This window comes from Ochotona princeps, chromosome 17, assembly GCF_030435755.1.
Source record: "Ochotona princeps isolate mOchPri1 chromosome 17, mOchPri1.hap1, whole genome shotgun sequence".
NCBI lineage: Eukaryota > Metazoa > Chordata > Mammalia > Lagomorpha > Ochotonidae > Ochotona > Ochotona princeps.
In genome coordinates this window covers 29,255,598-29,277,210 of record NC_080848.1, presented here as the reverse complement: position 1 = coordinate 29,277,210, position 21,613 = coordinate 29,255,598, and the positions used below count along the sequence as shown (strand labels likewise).

The 21,613-nt window shown below is 36.8% G+C and overlaps 1 protein-coding gene across 6 annotated transcripts in view; it reads left to right on the top strand.

Moving 5' to 3' along the window:
* Nucleotides 1-21,613, top strand: part of BCAS3 (BCAS3 microtubule associated cell migration factor) — a 546,677-nt gene that overhangs the window by 134,602 nt on the left and 390,462 nt on the right. For all 6 annotated transcript variants that reach the window (XM_058675591.1, XM_058675590.1, XM_058675592.1 and 3 more), the window contains 3 exons: nt 747-823; nt 6,590-6,673; nt 15,046-15,216. In XM_058675591.1, the coding sequence (XP_058531574.1) occupies nt 747-823; nt 6,590-6,673; nt 15,046-15,216 (332 nt within the window). The remainder of the gene's footprint in view (nt 1-746; nt 824-6,589; nt 6,674-15,045; nt 15,217-21,613) is intronic.

Here is a 21,613-nt window from a genome sequence, read left to right as displayed (position 1 = left end):
AACAAAACAAAAACAAAACTGTTAATTTCAGAACTGGTTGCTTTGGGATCAGCACTTTGGTGTAGCTGCCTATTAATCCACTGCTTTTGAAAGCTCCAAAGCATTATCAGAATACCTATTTGAGTCCTGGCTTCTGTGCTTCCAGTGTAGTTTTCTGTTAATGCTCTTGGAAAGGCAGCACAAGATGGTCCAAGTAACTGTGCCCATGTTACCCTCATGGAGACCCAGATGATGTAGTTCTGACTCCTGTTTTCACTCCGGCATACATCTAGCTGTTGATGTCACTGGAGAGTAAACCAGCAGATGGCAGATAGCTCAATTTCTCTTTCTGTTTCTCTTCCTTTCAAGCAAGTAAATAGACAAGTTTTTTTTTACTTACTTTTTAATTTCACTTTGAAGAACTCTTATATGTCTGATTTGTTTATTCATCCTTTGCACTTAATGCTTTAACCTGTTGTTCAGGGACAACTTAACAAAATGCCAGGTAAAGCTGTATAAAATGCAGATTTCACAAGTTCATCCAAGATTTGTTTAATTTGGAACAGAGTCAACAACAAAATGAGGTTAAGTAGATGAGAAAAAAAACCATGTAATCTACATATTATAAGAATGACTAATTAAGGAAACTTCATGCTTTTGGAAAAAATGCATTGATTTGATTTTTCTGTTTTTCTGAAATCAACATGTGATATACTAATAGAAAGTTATGAAGAAATTTCTCAATATTGCCATTTGAAATTTTTTAGGTTGTTACCCTTGCCCAGGACCGAATATGAATCCTATTGCTCTTGGGAGTCGCTGGCTTGCTTATGCAGAAAACAAGGTAAAATATGGTCCATGTTTCGATTATTTATTCTGGAGTAAATGCTGAAGGGTTTTTCCTAATAAATTTAAAAACTGTTCTGGTGATTATCAGGAATGATTTTTTTTACTTGTTGGTTGTCTTTCACTTGATTTCAATTTTTCAATCCATTATTTAACTCCTTTTTAAGAGTTGTTATGTATCAATTCTATAAATCTTAATTTTCTGAGGTTAGTTTCATATAGGGAGAATTATTTAGTAATGTTATATTAAAGTGTTGGTATTTCCTTCATAGAGATATTAAAACATCAGGCTCTGTAAAGATAAAATTTTCTCTCTTCATTGGTGGTCTAGAAACCTGGGGTGTAGATTTAATTGATTGTGTGTGTCAGCCAGTATGTCTTAGCGAAGGACTCAGCTGTTTTTAAATGATTAATTCACATATATGCATGATTTTATGGATTTTGTATTTATCTTATTAGTATATAGTAAGTGAAAACATAATTTATATTAAGGGTTTGATTGATGTACAGTTTCATACAAAAGATATATTTTAAAAAGTGCAATGCTTTTCAGACTTCTTGGAAAAGATGTGTGTGACTGAATGATGACAACTTAAAAATATTATAGACTTCAAAGAATAATAATTTTGGTATCATTTTTCTGAGTGCCTAGTTGTATGTTGGCAATGTGAAATAATACAAAATACTTCTTGACGGAATCAGGAGTTGGTAAGCACAGTGAATGTTTGATGAAGTTACAGGGCTAGTAAATCTCTCTTGGAATGTGCAAAATCAAGGAACTAATAACAGTTTATTATTTTTTAAAGATTTTATTTATTTTTATTGGGAAGTCAGATATACAGAGAGGAGGAGAGACATTTGATTTCATGTGTTGATTCACTCCCCAAGTGGCCACAATAGCCGATCTGAAGCCAGGAGCCTTGAGTCTCTTTCAGGTCTCCCACGTGGGTGCAGGGTCATAAGGCTTTGGGCCTTCCTTGACTGCCTTCCCAGGCCACAAGCAGGGAGCTAGAAAGGAATTCGGCCTGCCACAGCACAAACTGGTATACATATGGGATCCTGGGCATGTGCAAGGTGGGGACTTTTGCCACTAGGCCACTGTGCCAGGCCCAACAGATTAATTTTCTAAATAAACTCCTCAATTTTGTACCCAATATTTTATCTGAAACAATTCAATACTTTTATGTTTCTTATTGAATATTCCTGCTTGTTGTTTTGGTTTTGCAGTACATCTTATAAATAGTCTTTTTCTAATTACTCTTTTCAAACAAGACAAGAGGCGTACAGTTAAATGTGGTGACATAGTATCTGTTCCTGCTTACATTCGTATTGCTTTTCTCTTGTGTGCTTCCAAGAAGATGTATGAATTGTCACATGGCTTTTGTAGAACTATTTTCAGATGTAGGCAGCTATTTGGTTGGGTCGGTGATGCCATGTTTTCGCTGGGAAGAATTTTAGCCTGCTTGTGTACTGCTTGTCTTGCCTTTGAAGAGCATGTCAGTTATATCTGCTGTTGTATGAAGAGACCAGGCAGTGTAGTGACAGCCACAAGGAGTTTCCCAGTGAAATAGTGGTTCCACCACCTAGAAATATTTCTGCATAAGTTTCTTTAAATAATTTATCTGTAAGAGCTAATACTATAAGTCTGTTTTGTTCTTTGAACTGAGTGTATAATTTCAGAATTGAATTAAATATGTAATGGCATTTGTAGAATTTTCTGCAGTGGCATACGGTGATCTGGTCTAGGATAAGGAGTACATTTTGCTGTATTGTGTTTGTCTAAATATAGAATAGTCCATAATATTTTGCATTATTGATACTTATAAAGAGTATAATTCTCTTTGTTCATTTAAGTTTAAAAGTTACAATGATTTTAATTTTTTATTTGTTTGATAAATATTATGAGCAACAACATTCTGCTTTTTTCTTTCTTTACATTTATCTTTTTTGATACAGACTCATCAATTTTATTTTCATTTATTCTTTATTACTATCTTTAATTATTATGGTTTTCAAAATATCTTGAAGGCAAACAATAGAAGCCCCTTACTGCTGGTTCCTATGACCTTGTAGAATACCCTAATCATTAAAAAAAAAAAACCAATAATGGGTCTGGCGCAGTAGCTTAGTGGCTAAAGTCCTCACCTTGTGTGCATCAATATCCCAGCTGTTCTACTTCCCTTCCAGTTCACTGCTTATGGCCTAGGAAAGCAGTCAAGGATGGCCCAAGAGCTTGGGACCCTGCACCCATGTGCTTCAGTCATTGAAGCCCCTTGGGGAGTGAACCAGCAGATGGAATATCTTTCCTCTTCTCTCTCTCCTCCCTATAAATCTGCCTTTCCAATAAGAATAAATAAATCTTTAAAAAAACGACAACAAAATCTGTAAAACCTGTTTCCTTGCTTGCTGGCATGAGAAAATGTCTAGATTCACATATCTTTACATTTACCCTAGCCTTAACATTTTCTGGCATTCCTACTGGTACTTTTTAGTGAACAGTGAGTGGTATTAGGGAGTAATCTTAGTCTGGTAGGTGTACTCATTTCACCAGGGGTGTATAGATTATTGCTTCTAGACCCTGTCAGTAGAAGAACTGGGAGATAAAGGTGCACAAACTTACATATTCATACATAACACGTGGCACATATACATATATGTTCCCTTGTATGCCTACATATGATGCCATACATAGTTAAAAATTATGCATTCCAGGCCTGGTGGCGTGGCCTAGTGGCTAAAGTCCTCGTCTTGAATGCTCCGGGATCCCATATGGGCGCTGGTTCTAATCCTGGCAGCTCCACTTCCCATCCAGCTCCCTGCTTGTGGCCTGGGAAAGCAGTAGAGCAAAGCTCAATGCTTTGGGACCCTGCACCTGAGTGGGAGACCCGGAGGAGGTTCCTGGTTCCCGGCTTTTGATCGGTGCAGCACCAGCTGTTGCAGTCACTTGGGGAGTGAATCATCGGACGGAAGATCTTCCTCTCTGTCTGTCCTCCTCTCTGTGTATCTGACTTTGTAATAAAAATAAATACATCTTTTAAAAAAATTATGCATTCCATGTTCATGGGTTTGTTTTCTTACATAATAGGCCCTGGCATCTGCTCATGGGTTCATTTGTTTAATTTTGCCACATATTAAAAACAAAAAGCAAACCATGGAATTACTTGTCAGGTTTTTGTTGTTGCTGCTGTTTTGCTATCATGTCACATTATCAATGTTTTTTTAAAAAGGATTTATTTATTTGTATTGTAAAGTTAGACATACATAGAGGAGGGGAGACAGATAGGAATATCTTCCATCCAATGATTCACTCCCTAAGTGACCGCAATGGATGATGCTGCACCGATCAAAAGCCAGGAGCCAGGAACCTCCTCCAGGTCTCCTATGCGGGTGCAGGGTCCCAAGGCTTTGGGCCGTCCTCTACTGCCTTCCCAGGCCACAAGCAGGGAGCTGGATGGGAAGTGAAGCTACTGGGATTACAACCAGCGCCCATATGGGATCCAGGCGCATTCAGGGCGAGAACTTTAGCCACTAGGCCACGCTGACAGGCCCCATCAATGCTTTTAAACTAAAGGTTTATAGTCATATGCAATATTCTTAGATTATTTTAATTTCTTTTTCTTTGATCTTCTCCTTTCTTTACCTTCATTTAAGTGATAGTTTTATTTCATGTATGATTGGATACATATCTTCCTTTGCAGTTTGTTTAGTTAAATATTCATATATTTTAATATTTAATAATAGTATATTTGTTCTTTGGCATGCTGCTCAAATATTTTAAATATTTCCAGGAAGTTTGTCTGTTTGATAGTTTTATAATAGAGAGTATTTCTATTCATGTTTAAGATGAATATTCATCTTTGTCAAGGTTTAAAACTGGCATAGTTTGTGTTAAAGATATTTATGCAACTTATTGAAACAAAAGGGAAGGCATGTTGTTTACTTTTGCATATTTGAACTTGGATGTTGTAATTATTTGAAGCAGGAAATAGTCTTTCAAAACATTGCTTTTCTTTACTCACGCAGCAGGAGGCAGCAGAGGGATGATTTTTATAACTAAGTGTGGATTTGTGTGAATGAGTGAGGGACAGATCCTTTTGATTAGCCAAAAAGATCACTTTTCAGATTAATTGTTTTCATCTATGTGAAAAACCGCATTTGCCCAGCACTTTTCATTTAGAAAATTTGTCACTGTCCATCTTAAAATCTACTTAACAAGCAATACAGTGTAGGTATAACAGATATTGCCTAAAAAAATCGATTGTGCATGTCAGAGTTTTAAGTGTTTTACATTCTGTAATAATGTATTAATATTATTTTCATGGCTTAAAATATAGTGATGTCCATAATGAATAAAATTTTTGTTTAAGAATAAAAGGATTACAAGTTAATCTTCACCAGAGGGCCTGGGTTTAGATTATGTAATGCGTTTTTGTTTTGACATTTTGTGAGATGCAGTTCTTTTATGTTTGGGTATGTGAGTTCCAGGGACTTTTAAAACCTGTTATAGTTGGTTGCTTTTTGAAAATTCTTTTTAGTCTCATTTTTTAAAAATGCAAACATACTAACCTGGCTAATTGTGTTTTCCCAAATATGGTAAGTGTAATAGCAGTAGAAAATTTAATTGCTTTGTAGTTTAGTGTATGAAGGACTCACGTTATCATAGTAGCAATTAACTTTGGAAATTCACAGGTTGATTTATGTATAGGACGTAAGAATAAGAATATTTCATTTTGAAAAAAAGGATTTGTTGGGCTCAGCGAGATAGCATAGTGGTTAAAGTCCTTGCCCTGAACACGGCATGATCCCATATGGTCACCAGTTCTAATCCTAGCAGCCCTGCTGCCCATCCAGCTGCCTGCTTGGGGCCTGGGAAAGCAGTTGAGGATGGCCCAAATCTGGGACCCTGCACTTGCATGGGAGACCTGGAGGAAGCTCCTGGCTCCTGGCTTTGGATAGGCTCAGCACCAGCCATTGGATTTATTTATTGTATTAATTTCTATAAAGTGATTTGATTTTGTGTATTTCATTTAGAAATGTAGGGGTTCCTCCCTCTGCTCTCCAGTATTTCCTCCCTAATCCTCACTGTTTCCCCCCTAATTATTGTAGTGGTATATTTTCCTTCCACTTTACATTCACAAGGTTAACACTCCAATAGTGTAAAGATACAAAGACGTAAGAAATAGGGGGAAAAAATGAAAATCCTATTATTCTGGCAGCATTTCTTTTTTTTTATGCTTGATGGTAAAAGAAGTAATTCCTGTGCAGTGGTCAACTAGTATGCGTAATTTCTGCCACATTTCTACTGATAATTAGAAATGTAAACATGTAAAATCCTTGACATACTTTTTGATTTATAATTTTTGTGAAGGAATTGAAAAGACAAAACATCCAATTTGCTAGCATGTCAAATATTTTAGTGTTTGGAAGTCATGTTTACGTGCTTTGATTATGTTTTTAAAACTTATTTGTGGAAAGGCTGCCAGACCCCAAATCCTACCATTTCAGAGTTTATGAATTCTTAAAGACTATTCATCTTGTAATTAAAACCGTATTTGAGCATGAAACTGTCTGAGTGGCACCAGTAGATTATAAAAAGGGGTAAAAGTGTCTCAGCAGGGCTTTTAGCTGTTTGTATGAAATACACTCATGCAAACATTCCCACCCACCACCATCGTTATGCACAGTGAATAAGCTCTATCTAATAGCCTGTAGACTTAAACAGTTTAATAGAATGACTTTCTGGTTCTCTCTTTTTTCCCCTCAGTTGATTCGATGCCATCAGTCCCGTGGTGGAGCCTGCGGAGACAACATTCAGTCTTATACTGCCACAGTAATTAGTGCTGCCAAAGTGAGTACCTCCACAGTGTTGGGGAGTTTGATTATGTGGAGTAATTATCAAGTCTCTCCTGAAGTGTATTCAGTCTGCCCCTTCCATCCTCATTCACAAATACGGAATAACCTTAAGAAGTAAATCATTGAGAATCTGTGATTCTATTATGTTGCTATTGAGAATCTGTGATTAGACTTGTTATGGTTTATAAGTAATACTTTATTTTCTGTTTTGATTTGAGAGTTTGTACTTATCCAATTTAAAATATTTTAGTCTGTTAACTAGATGAAAGTTTGGTATCTAATCAATGCCAGATTTGAAAGAAGCTTGTATGTTTTAAACAGTGGCTTCTTGATGCTTTGTGATTTGCTTCGTTTTTACCTACACTGACATCCCTGTATGTCTTTGAACATTTCTGAATCCTTTTGACTTGAAAGAGTATCAATCCTTAAGAAAACTTGAGTCAGTCCCCAGCACATTCAAAAATTCTTTCATATCAGGGGACTGGCTGGCCCCCTCATGTTTGTCAAGTGAGTTCTTTTTTGTGTGTTTGAGGGTTAATTTGATGATGGCTGGTAGACTTTATGCTGATTATAAGGTATTCTTTTAACCACTATTCTTTTGAATTGTGAAGTATACAACAAAACAATTCCAATAATAGGGATGACAGAGTGAATCTAAATGACAGCATGTAATAGAAAGCACAACTATTCACAAAAGAACAACAATTTAAAGTAAACCACAGAAAGGGAATCAAAGATCACACTGCTTTATGTAAAACAAATACAGAAATACTTCAAGATTGATCATAATGCTTATATGATGTTCTTAAGAATGTATTCCTATGTTGAAGGGAGAAAAATTACATATTTTTTCATTCAAAAGGGAAATAATAAATAAGTCTTTATGCTGACAGTACTGTATTTTTGTATTTCAGAAATCTTTGGAAAAATGCTTGCTTTTCTCCTGTTATGTGCTAAGATTATAGTGGTTTCAAAAAAACAGCTATTCTGTGCTGTCTTGTTAATGTCTCTGTAATTTATAACAAGGAAACCTCATTTTCAAGTATTAGAATCCCCTTGTATTTGTTTGTTCCACATACTTGAATCAGGATATCTCATCAGGGGAGGGCATTTCAAAAGGTTTGTGATATAATGGCACAAAAGATTTTGAAATCTATGCATACAAGGGCTCATAAAAAATTTCATGGAAAATAAATATTATGAATAAATTATTAATAGGTTTCAATGTTTGAGTAATCCTCAGTTATGGAATGGGAAAGTATTTCAGAATAAGCAGTGTCAGACCATAGCAGAGAATAAAAAGTTTTATGCTATCAGGACACTGTGATACTGAGACTTGTTAATGATGAAAAATGAAGAAAACATCATGAAAAATGGAGAAACATACTCCTTTCTAATTTGTGAAAATATTCCCCAAAAATGTTTTCAGTAAAAAATTAAGCTGGTAGGCAGTATGATTGTGTTAAAATCCATTTGAGATAATTCCACAATATAAGATTGGTTTATCAAAATTAATGAGCGTAATTTGCCATATTTAAAAAGAGTAAGTTAGTTGATTATTTCAATAACTAATCAGAAAGCTAATGAGAAAATTGAGCATACACTCAGTTATAAAGCTTTCAGTAAATACTTTCTTAGTGAATAGTTTCTGTATATTTTACTTTTCTCATTTGGTCAGACTTACTGAAATCCAGTAGACTTGTTTCTGTTAAAGTTTTTCTGATCACTCCAATTCTTAGTTCTTTGGATTCTTTTTCTGGTCTATATCTGTTCCTGCTCATTGATAATGACATCTTAGCCCCATTTTTGGCTCAAATTTATTTTTAAACATAAATAAATAAATTTAAAAATAGAACTTTAAAATAGTGAAAGTTTTTGATATAAATAGCAATCTTTGATCATCTTAATCCAATTTTAGTAATTGATGGCATTTAAATTAATTAAATGAAGATCTTTAAAATATTCATGGCTAAATATTGGAACAGATTCATTCTTTTGTTGTATGACTATATTTTAACACAAAATGAAGCGAGAATCTCACCGGTAGACCTGCTAGGTAGACTTTGAATCCAGTGCATGAGCATGTTGTTCCATAATTCTGTCACAAAATATTGTATATAAAATTGGCAGGTACCTGTAGCATCAACAGATACCTCTGGACCTAATTGCTCAGCTGCAGTGACAGAATATCCATGCCCTTTTGATTCTGACCTAGTAATTCTTTATGAGCTTGTTAAATACTCCATGTTTTCAAGCAGCATTTTGTACTGTTCTCTCATTTTCTTAGTTCTTCTGTTTGAAATGATTGATCTATTTGCCTCTCCTATTATTATGGAAAATGGACAATAAGTTTTCTCAAAGGCAGTACTACCATTTTAATCATTTCTAGATAACACAGTATTTTTTGAGATGTATCAAGAAATGTGCTTGTTTAAAAAAGTTTTTAAGTGATTTCCTATTCTTTCCAAAATAATTTTCTCTGAAATGGTAATTCTTTTCTCTTTTTGAAAACAGTTTCCTATGAAGCTATGTAAAAATCATACAGGTTTTTTACCTGTTTGTTATACAAAATGGTTAGATCCTCAATTTTTAATTTTTAGTTTTTTGTCTCAATATGGAATTGTGCTAGTAAATATATTTGCACTTGGAGGTGTTTAGAAGAAATAATCCTTTTTTATATTTTCTCAATTTTCAAATACTACTTGAAAGTCATCTTTTTAGGGCCTGGCATGGTGGCCTAGTGGCTAAAGTCCTTGCCTTGAATGCGCCTGGATCCCATATGGGATCTAATCCTGGCAGCTCCACTTCCCATCTAGCTCTCTGCTTGTGGCCTGGGAAAGCAGTTGAGGACGGCCCAAAGCCTTGGAACGACCCTGCAGCTGTGTAGGAGACCCAGAAGAGGCTCCTGGCTCCTGGCTTTGGATAGGCTCAGTTCCAGCCGTTGCAGTCACTTGTGGAGTGAATCATCGGATGGAAGATCTTCCTCTCTGTCTCTCCTCTTTGTACATCTGACTTTGCAGTAAAAATAAATCAATCTTTAAAAAAATTAATCATTTTTGTTTAAAATTTTCTCCTTTTGCTTTTTATGACAATTGGTTGGCTTTCCTTGTAAGGAATATATGAATGATGATTATTTTATGGTAGTGATAAAGAAAAATATTTAAGATTAAAAGTGTTCAATCTGATTGCGTGTATGCATCTATAAAATTCTGGTCCTTATTTTCTAGTTTTTTTGTCTTGCTACAATGTGTTTTAACCCCTCCATGGTCAGTTGATTTAGTACAAAAGCCTGTGTTTTCTTTAGTTGTCTCATAACTTTTTATGACAACTAACAGTTTTAATGAGAGCAGCTCCATTAGTACTAATGGGTGGCAAGGACCCTGATATGGCATGGGAAAGGTTCAAGACTACTGACCCTTTGGCAAGCCTGCCTGCAACAAAACAGGAGGAAGTACCTTGTTCATTCTAATTGTAGTTCGTAATGGGCTTCCTCACACTTCAGTTGCAGCCTTTTAGCTATGATGCTTCTTCAGAAAGTTCATGGAAAATATGCATATTTAAAAGTCACTGTGCTAGGATTTCAGAGATTTTTGGCAACTACATTAACTTATCATTTAATTCTGTTTTTACAGAAATTGTTTTAAGTACCCTTGAGTATCTTTAGGTTGATTTTGTAAATGGTTTTTTTTATTAATTATTTTGCATTATGAGACAGTTTCATAGGCTCTGGGAATCCTCCCACCCCTCCCCACACCCCTCCCCCCTGGTGGATTCCTCCATCTTGATGCAGTATTACAGTTCAAATTCAATCAAGAGTCTTTCCTTGCAAACGTATACCAAGCATAGAGTCCAGCTACTTATTGTCCAGATGGGTTGAACAGTTTCTTGGGGAGACCATTTCTGGTCCGAAGTTAGATGTAAATGTTTTTTTAAAAACTTAACTGGAAATTTAGTTATACATTAGATAACTTAGACTGTAATGATACTCAGTCTGTGTTATCTTTTTCCTTTTGTCAGGTTTGATTTCTTTACTCCTAATTTTTGCCTATCTTTTAACATTGTTTGTATATATTTGAACAGTTTATCAGGAGCATGCATATATAGCTTAGTAAAATCAAGTGGTAAAGCAAATGACTGTGTAGTAATTTATATCTCTGTGGATTATGAAAACTTACAAAACAGCTTGCTGTAGATTTTCTGGATTCTAGTGCTCACAGATGTGCTTGTTTCTATTATGTAAACAAATTCATCCTAAAAGCAAAGGTCTTTCACCATCACCCTTCACTCATACCCCTGTGCTTAATGTATTCTAACTACTACAGTCTTGTAGCTTAATATGCAAGTTTCAGACTTGATGATTAAATTTTGGGTTTAGATTTTTGCCAACCAATGATTTGACTCCATCAGTAGTCATAGTTTTTTCCCCTTAAGAAATATATAGAGCTTTTCATCTAACATGGCCCTTTGAATGTGAAATATATGGTTGTTTTCCTAATCTTTGTGGTTCATTTCCCTAGTTTTCTTGTCACTGTTTTGTGCTTTGCTTCAGTGCATTACTTAACACGTTTGCTGTGCTCTACCTGTCATTTTGATCCCATCCATTGGTATAAGAGCATGAACTAATAGGCTCAGGATAAGTGCAGAGACTAGAATATACAACCAAAGACTTTACAACTAAAAGGCATTCCTATGATAACGGGATAACTGAGTGAGAATGGAGCATCTCCATTAGCATTAATGGAGTAAGTACATCAGCTAAGGCATTTTAGAGGTTAAACGTGCTTCCTGGCCAGCTCTTGACATCAATACACAGTGGCGCCTTGTTCCTTTGGCTGCTCACAGACTTACTTGACAGCACCATAACAGACATTGTGTAAGTCATTTCTTGTGAATTATTGAAACAAACATTTGCTTGCTAATTGAAGAATGCTAATGTGCTTTGTAATCACTGCAGTTTGTGTTTTTAGCACTAAACAAAACAGTTATAATTGATTTGTGGCTTTGTGGGGGGGTTCAGTCTGCTAAAAATTAGTGTGAAGTTAGCATGTGTTTGCTGGTCATTTTATTTATATATTATAATACATTATTATAGTTATTTTGTTCCTGAAAGTATCAGATGGTTAGAATACAGGAACACTGGTAGTAACAGAACCAGATTCACAGGCCATCCAGAGTAGCTCATGATGAGGCTCTAGAGACATGTAGTCTTGGTATTGTGTACTGGCTTTGAGCTGCCAGTTCATTTACTTTGCCTGGAAGCCTCAAATTTCTCATCCATGCAAGACAGGTAGTTCATGTTAGGAATGTGATCAGTCCCTACCATGTAGGACAGGTGCCAAGGAATGTAGCAATAGTAGAAGAATGCATGTGTTACTAGTATGTTAGTAGAGTAGTTCTTTGGAAGAGACTTTTTTTCAGTATTTAATTAATTTATTAGAAAGGCAGAGAAGCTAAAGAGAGAGAAAGAATAGCTGTTCCATTGACTGGTTTACTCCCACATATCCAGGCTTGGACCAGGAGTAAGTAAGCCAGGAGACTGGAGCTTACTTAGGGTCTCACGTGTGTGTGACAGGGATTCATCAATACTTAGTCATAATCTGTTGCCTCCCAGGCTGCGCATTAAGAGGAAACTATATTGGAAAGCAGAGGAGCTGGGACTGTAACCAAACATTCTAACATTGAATTTTGACATCTCAGACAACATCTTAGGCTTTGTTACTGCCTACTAATTAATTCCTAAATCACATTTCAGCCTTTATAGCCCACCCTCTTTTTATACTCATTTTAAATTTAAAATATGAATATGTAAGAATTTCCATTTTAGATTTAACTTTAGGGTGTATAAAAATATTGTTGAGAATATTTTCCCCGTAATTATTTTAGAAAACTGCATTGACTGCAGTGTAGATTAAACTATTTTAGTAAAATCTTCTTCCACAACATGAGAATTGAAAAAAAGTTGAATGTAGTATTTGATTTTTCATATGATCTTATAATCTGTGCTGCTTTGCTTGGCCCCAGTCAAACAAAGTCACTTATTCAACTATTTATTATTAAGTTTTCTGTTTGTTCTTGCTATGATACTTCAGAAAGTTGTTTGTAGAGAGTGGGAGCCAGAGAGAATGAGATCTTCACGTGCTACTTCACTACTCAAATGGCTACAACTGCTGGGACTGGGACGTGTTAACTCCTGGAACCTGGAACCCCATCTGGGTCTTTCACATAGATGGTAGAGGCCCAAGTACTTGGGCCATTGTTTGCTGACTTTCCGAGTGTATTAGCAGGGAGCTGGAATGTCAGCCAATGCTCCAGTGTGGGATACTGGTGACAGCTTGAACCAGTGTGCCACTGTAGAGGCCCTGGCTATCTTATTTTCAAATTAAAATCCCCTGCTACTGAACTTTTTTTTAAAAAAATGAGAAGACAGTTTTTAAAAAGATTTATTTATTTTTAGTGGAAAGTCAGACTTACAGAGAGTAGAGACAGAGAGAAAGATCTTCCATATGCTGGTTTACTCCCTAAGTGGCTGCAATGGCTGGATCTGAGCTGATTGAAGCCAGGAGCCAGGAGCTTCTTTCAGATCTTCCATGCAGGAGCAGGGTCCCAAGAGCCATCCCCTTCTGTTTTCCTAGGCCACAAGCAGGGAGTTGGAAGGGAAGTGGAACAACTGGGGTATAGACCAGCTTGCATATGAGATCCTGGTGCATGTAAGGACAGGACTTTAGCTGCTAGGCTACCATGCTAGGCCCTGAGAAGATAATTTGTATTTAGGGGAAATATGTGAGGTAATTTACTTATTTGAATTATCTTTAAAAAATTATCTTTCATGAAAATAGTATTTGTTTGGAATTTTTTTTTGTGGTAAGACAGAAATTAACCCTCTTTGCTAATTTTATGTGATAATTTATATATCTAATAATTAATATCTTAGACTATATATCTTACAATTCTCAAATCTTGGTGTACTGTATTGTATTATATATAGTGTAATTTGCATTGAAATCTAGGCTTTTGAATAACAACAGCAACAACGTCAACAACAAATTGTAGCACCTTGATTAAGTAATGTGCCACTGAGTAGGCAGCACATGCTTAACTAAAAGGAAACACAGAAGTCTCTTAGGAACTATGTTGTTGCTGTTGTTATTCATGCTGTGATTGATGTGGCTGTTATGAAATGATGTCAATCCGAAAAATAGTTAAAAAAATGTTCTAGATATGAGAAAAAATGTCTTTGGTATTTTGAGGTTGCAATAAGCTTGTAAATTGCTTTAAGTACGATGGGCATTTTGATGATATTAATACTTTCAATATATAGGAATTTGATTTTAACAGATAATTTTGTACTATGAATGTTTACTCTTAGTACCAGGTGTGAAATATGGCTTTTTGTTATTGTTATACTTTTGTTTTCAAAAGATTAATTTTTCTGGCCGAAAGTCTTAATTATTTTAGAGGTAATCTGTGACAACTTTGCCATGTGTGTGTTTTTCCTTTCTTCCTGCGTGTTCCATGAGGAAGATATTCTGACTTTGTAGATGATACATGCTTATGCTTTATTGTACAAGAAGTCTTATGTTTTTAAAGCAAATAAAGTTGTTTAAAAAAACAAATCTAGGCTTTTGAGCATGAGTATTCTATCTCATGTCTTAAGAATGATTAAAAATAGATGTAATATTCAATATATAGTATTTCAAAGAAGTAGAACCCTGCATATTTTCTCACTTTTCGCTATATCACATGAAAAAAATTATTTTCCATGATACGGTTTTGTAGGAATAGGGATTCCCCCTTCTTTTCTAATCTCCTGTTCTTTTCCCTTCCATCATTTCCCCCTGTGTTATTATAGTAGTATAGTCCTTTAATAACAGGACTACTTAAGTGTATCATGGCATTGTAAGCATAGGCAATGATAGAAAACGTAGTATTAAATTATTATGGTTTATTTAACAGTTTTCATTGTTTTCTCCTTTTATTTGAGAGTGCAGTGTATCTTCACTTCCCAGTATGAGAGTCTTCAATATAAGTTCATTTAAGAGTGTATGTATACTTGTTTGCGCATATACATTTTTTTTTTGTGTATTTTTCAGTAAGGTTACCTAATGTTATAGAGCACATATGGTATTTGTCCTTTTTAAAGATATGTACAGTAAGAAGAGGGAGTAAAACTAATTTTTGCAAAAATCTACTGATATGCTAATGTGATCAAGGTATTTGTTTAACTGTGACTATGTAAATTCTGAATATTTGTTGTTATATAATGAATTAGAACCTACTATAACCAAGAGAATAATTAATAATGTGTAGATTTCTATTCAGAATCTGTGTGTACATGTGGTGATGTACTTTTTGCCTTTCATTATACAGACCTTGAAAAGTGGCCTGACAATGGTTGGGAAAGTGGTCACCCAGCTGACAGGCACACTGCCCTCAGGTGTGACAGAGGATGATGTCACCATCCATAGTAATTCTCGGAGGAGTCCTCTGGTTCCTGGAATTATTACAGTAATCGATACTGAAACTGTTGGAGAGGGGCAGGTAAGAAGAATTTGCTGAAGTTGAGATAAGATCAAGATAAGCCAAAATGTATTTGACCTCAAGGATAGTTTGGAGATTGAGAAATTATTTTAGATCACATTTTTTTTTGTCAAAGAATGGTTAACTAATGTTTTAAAATCTTGTCTTAATTGTTATTAATCCAGAAGGTTGAACAGAAGCACGAATAATAGTAAATACACTTGGGAAAGATTTTGAAAAATAATTGACTAAATATGATTGTAATAAGCATAATTTATTATTATAGGTCAATTGATTTTTTTTACGTGCACATTTAAGGATCTTTTCCTTATGTTTGATTTAAGAAAGCTTGATTATCATGTGTCATGGTGAAGGTTGCTTTTGGTCAGTGCTCTTGGGAGTTCTGTGCTTCTCCTGGATGTTGTTTCTCAATTCTTTCTCCAGATTAGGGAAGTTTTCCTTTATTATTTCAGCTTCTCTTTCTGCACCTCTGGGACTCCCATAACTCTTTTTTTTTTTAAAGATTTATTCATTTTATTACAGCCAGATATACAGAGAGGAGGAGAGACAGAGAGGAAGATCTTCTGTCCAATGATTCACTCCCTAAGTGAGCTGCAACGGGCTGATGTGTGCCGATCCGAAGCCGGGAACCTGGAACCTCTTCCGGGTCTCCTATGCGGGTGCAGGATCCCTAGGCTTTGGACTGTCCTCAACTGCTTTCCCAGGCCACAAGCCGGGAGCTGGATGGGAAGTGGAGCTGCCGGGATTAGAACCGGCACCCATATGGGATCCCGGGGCTTTCAAGGCGAGGACTTTAGCCTCTAGGCCACGCGCCGGGCCCTCCCATAACTCTTATATTTGGCCTTTTAGTAGTGTCTCTTAATTCCTGAATTCTTTTTTTTTTTTTTAGCTTGATACAGCTCTGCCTCCAACTTTTTATTATTTCCCTATTATGAAAGGAAATATCTTCCAATTCTGAGGTTCTTCTGCTTCATTCATTCTATTATGGAGACTTTCCATGAAATTCTTAATTTGCTCTGTTGTGTCTTTCATTTCTAATAATTTGGCTTGATTTTGTTTCAGTGTTGCTATTTCCTATGTGACATATTCCTTAAATTCCTTGAACTGTTGTATGCGCTTCTCATTGTTGATAAGAAGCTTTATAACAAGTGTTTTGAATTCTCTATTCCCCATTTCCTCGATGCATTCCTTAGTTAACTCTGAGATTGACAAAGGCTTTTGCTCCTTTGCAGGGGAGTCTTCAGTAATATTCATTATGCCTTTGTTTCTTATTTTGCTCTTGTTCATTTTACTTCCAGTTATCAAATTCTTCTCCTTAAGGCAGGTTGCTACACTGTGTCACCCACAGGTTTACAGTTTAATTTTACTTATTGTGGTTGATACCTGGTTCTTTGTTTGCAGTCACTTGCACCACTCCCTCCAACAAGGTTCAGATCTGGGCTCTTGTGTTAGACTTCTACCACTTTCTCCATAGCCCCCGCTCCTGGCTCACCACTCTCTACCTCCTGTGATCCTGTGTTGTGGCTGTACCATTGTCTGTACAAGCTTTCTCTCACTTCCAGTTCATGCAGGTCCCAGGATAAGGGAGACACCAGGTGTCCTAAATAACTATGTTGTTGGTGATCCTGATCTTGCCAGGACCTACTGACTGTTAGGTCTGAGTGCCACCCAGACCTGTTTTGACCTGCAGCATGCCGAAGTCGGTATTATTTTCCCTGTGAGTCCAGTGTAATGCACTGAGCTGAAAGTCAGTTTGCTCCTAGCTCAGTGCAAGCACAGCTCATTATTGTCTCTCCAATCTCAGCCTTTGCCACACTGTATAGAATGACGGCTGATGCGCCACTGGTAGAGTTCTGCTGGCCATTAGATCTGGGGGCTACCCAGACGTATTTTGGGTGGAGCCTGTAGGATGCCACGTTGGTGTAATGCACTGAGCCAGAAATGAGTTTGCTCCCAGCTCAGTGCATGCACAGTACTGTTTCAAAGCCTTTGGCTCCACACACAAAATGGCACCAGATGCAGCTCTGGTGGTGGTCTGGGCTGTGAAATCCACCCTGTTCCCGCACAGCCTGTTTGGGATCTGCTGCTCTATCTCTGTTCCTGGTTGAATTAAACAAATCAGCAGGTGGGTAGTTCTTTGCATGGGTTCACCTCCTGAGCTCCCTGTGAACTCTCCTTCCCACTCGCTGCTGGTGGAGCTCGGATCCCTGCGTACTAACTGCTACTGGAGTGTGTCTGGTCATTGCAACACCACATTGTTGTCTCTCCTGCTTTCCCATATTTGTCAGTCTCCAGGTGCCTTCTGCCATCAGCCTGTCCTCTCTTATTTCCTGGAATGTGCCCTCTCTGCTTTACCTTGGTTAATGATCCGCCCTCCCCCCGTCTGTTTAAATGTGTCCTTACCCTATTCTGCCATCTTGATTCCACTGTGTAAGCCTTTAAATCATTAGTGGGAGGGAGGGAGTAAGGGACAGGGATTGGAGGGGGAGACAGAGAGACATAAAGAGATTGATGTTCTATCTGCTGCCTCACTGCTTAAGTTACCCCAATGGCTGGAGCTGAGCCAATTGGAAGCCAGAAGCCAGGAGCTTTTTCAAGGTCTGCTATGTGGGTGCAGAGTCCCAAGGCTTTGGGCTATCCTCTTCTGCTTTCCCAGGCCGTAAGCAGGAAGCTGGAAGGAAAGTGGAGCAGCTGCAGCATATTTCAGCTCCAGTATGGGATGCTGGTACATGCAAGGCAAGGATTTAGCCACTGAGTCATTGCACCGGGCCTTAGTAATTTTTTTTTTTTTTAGATTTTTTACTTTTATTTGAGAGACAAATTTAACAGAGAGGAGAGATAGAGAAGATCTTCCATCCATTCTTCACTCCCCAAATCGCCGCAATGGCCAAAACTGGGCTAATCTGAAGCTGGGAGCCAAGAGTTTCTTCTGTCCTCCCATGTGGGTACAGTGGCTCAAGAACTTGGACAATCCCCTACTGCTTTCCCAGGCCATAAACAGAGAGGTAAATAGGAAGTGGAGCTGCTTGGACGATCCAGGTGCATATGGGATGTTGGCGCCCCAGGGTAGAGGGCTAGTTTGTTGTGCCATTACACTGCTCCCGTTGTAAACTAATGATTTTTATAATTGCATGATATTCTGTGGAAATCTGCTTCCAGTATTCAAAGTTTAAGAAATCTTGTTGGAAAATTGCTTTCCCCGGTTATTCATGTGTTACTTCTTATTATAAGAAGTAATTCTGGACCTGGTGCGGTAGCCTAGTGGCTTAAGTCCTTGCCTTGCATGCGCCAGGATCTCATCTCTGACTGTTGCAGCTACTTGAGGAGTAAACCAGTAGATGGAAAGTCTTTCTGTTTGCATCTCCTTCTCTCTGTAAATCTGACTTTCCAAAAAAAAAATAATAGTAATAAATCTTAAAAAAAGTAATTCTTACAGTGAACTTCAGTGAAAAGGTTCCTGACAATTCTGGCTAAGTAAATTTTCCTGCACTGCAGAAGTGTTGCTCTTCAATTTTAAATCTGTATAGTAACACATGTATAGCTTTGCAATTCTAGCTTTACCGTTAATCAATTATGTTACAGGTTTGAATTATTGATTAAGAAAGTAGTAGGAAGCTGTTAATGTGTCTCTCTGTATGTGTATTAGCTAATGTTAGTGTGTGTACACCGATGTCCTCTTTATTAAATGTAATGAAATCTATAAACCTTTAATGTTAATTGTTTTTATGTAAACTTTTCTCCCCCCCCTTTTTTTTTACATTGTAATTAACTTGCTCTTTATTTGAAAAAGAGAGAGAGGGTGAGTGAGTTCTGACTGTTGTTTTACTTTTCAAATGGTTGCAGTACAGGAGGTAGTCTAGGCGAAAGCCAGGCATTGGAAACCCATTTCAGTCCTCCCATGAAGGTGGCAGGGACCTAAAAATTTGAGTTATTATCTGTTGCTTCCCAGAGTGTGCATTAACGGTTTAACTATTGAGCCCAAGGACTTATGTGAAAAATACACCTTATAGTTTCAAATGAGTTTCCTTTTCTCAATTTCTTGTTTGTGTTTTTATGACTTTATTTTAAAGAAAGAAATTCTTGGTCAAATCATATTGAAATTGTAGCTTGTGGAGATTCAGTGTTCATTCTTCTGTGATGAGTGAGTCGATATAAACAGCTATACTTATTGGAATGTATCCTACATATGTTATAAGTTAGAGAGTGGCATTATGGTGCACTTGGTAAGGCACCTGCTTGGACACTCAGATCCCGCATTAGAATGTCTGGAATAAGGTCCCACCTCTGCTTCCTATTCATTTTCTTTACAATGTATCAAAAGTAGGAAATGGTCCCAGTCCTTTGGTTCCTGATGGAGTTCTGGCTCCTCCTTTGGCCTAATATGGCTGTTGCAAGCATTTAGGGAATAAACCAGCTAATCGACGAGCTCTCTCTGCCTTTAGAATGAATGAACAAATGCGTAAACAAATAGTTTTTTAAAAAGTTAAGCATAGCAAATGTTCATTGCTGAATGTTTTATTTTTTGTTGTGGAGGTAGCTGTTCCACTTAGAAATTATTTTAACATCAAGTTGATTTAAAAATTCTAAGAAAAGAGCAAAGAATACTAAGAGATAAGTTGCTATGTATGTTTTAAGGGAATCATAATTTTTATAAAAAATTTTTCCAGCATAATGCTGTCTTTCTGTCTTTTGTTAGCATGAATCTGTTTTTCATCAATGAGACTTTTTTCTCTGTTAAGTAGATTATTCGGAATACAAGCTGTTTTTAGATTTTTCTGAATTATATTAAAAAGACTGAAGTGATTAACTTTGTAAATTTATTACATTTATTCCTTTCCACTGGTGTTTACCATTAACTGCAATGTTTTCCTTTTTCTACATATGAGAACCTGAGAATCAAAATCTGAGATTATATTGAATTTGTCTTTTGAGGTTCATTGAGCATTTACGAATGACATTTTGATGTTCAGAGTGGTAGATGTAAAATCTGATTATCTTCTTTCTGATACAGTATTGATTAGTTTGATTTTATGGCAGTTGTTTTGTGCTAATGGCATTAAGGATGAATTGATGTGACTAACTTTCTGTCCTGTTATTTTCATATTTTATTTAAAATATTTCATTGAATAAGATAAGTTAAATGATGCTTATTACAAAAGTTTGCACAAATCAAGTTAGCATTATGGCAAAATTTCCACTGAAAATGAATGCCTCAGATTGACATGAACTTGAGCTGTTTTTTATCCTGAAAACAAGTGTTACAAAGATTTAATGATTTGTGAGGTATTTTGTTCACATTATGAAGGTTTGTTTTGCCCCAGTTTATTTTTGTTTAATGTAGTTGAGTTGTCAATGCATTGTTAAATGTTCAGCCTCTTTATTTTTATTTATGCTCTCTTTGACCCCACCCCCATTCTTTTCTCCCAAACACTTGTTCTTTGCTTCTGTACTGTTCTGATTTGGAAAGGATTTTCTGAATGGAATCAAACAATAGGTGACATTTTCAAATAAAAATTTGTTTGTTTGAAAGAGTTACAAAGAGAGAGAGGGAGAAGAGGCATAGAGGAACAGAGAGATTGAAAATCTTCTGTTTGTTGTTTCACTACCCAAATTGGCTCAATGCCTGGTGCTGAGTCAAGCTGAAATCAGGAGCCAGAACCTTCTTCTGGTTTTCCACCTGGGTGGCAGAGGCCTAGGCACTTGGGCCATTTACTGCTTCTTTCCCAGGTGCATAAGCAGGGAGCATGATTGAAAAAGCATCTGGGACTCTTACTGGTGCCCATATGGGATGCTGGTGCTGCAGGCAGTGGCTTTCCCTCTACGTCACAGTGCTGCCCCCAGTAATATCTGCTAGTTCACTCCCCAGACTTCTACAACAGCTAGGTTTTATCTAGGGCCATCATTGCATGAGATCAAATACTTAGGCCATATTTATCTTCAGACCTAGGCATAATAACAGAAAGCTGGGGAACTGTGACTCAAATCAGCACTCTGCTTTAGGATACTGGTGTTGTAAACCTTAGCTTAACCTGCTGTACTGCTATCCTGGGACCATCTTCTCTCTTTTTTATTATTTAACTATTTTTTATTTATTGAAAGGCAGAGTTAACAGAGAGAGGAAGAAAGGCAGAGAATCTTTCGTCTGTGAGTTTACTACCCAAATGGCTACAGTGGTTATCCCTGGGTCAGGCTGAAGCCAGGACCCAGGAAGTTAATACTGGTCACCCACATGGATGTCAGAGGCTGAAATACTTGGGCCATCTTCTATTGCATCCCAGGCTCATTAATAGGGAGCTGTGTTGGAAGTGGAATAGCCCAAGGCTTAATGTGCCATACCACAATGCTGGTTTCTTGTCCCCTAGTAAAAGAGCTCCCCATTTGTGAGCTACTGATTTTT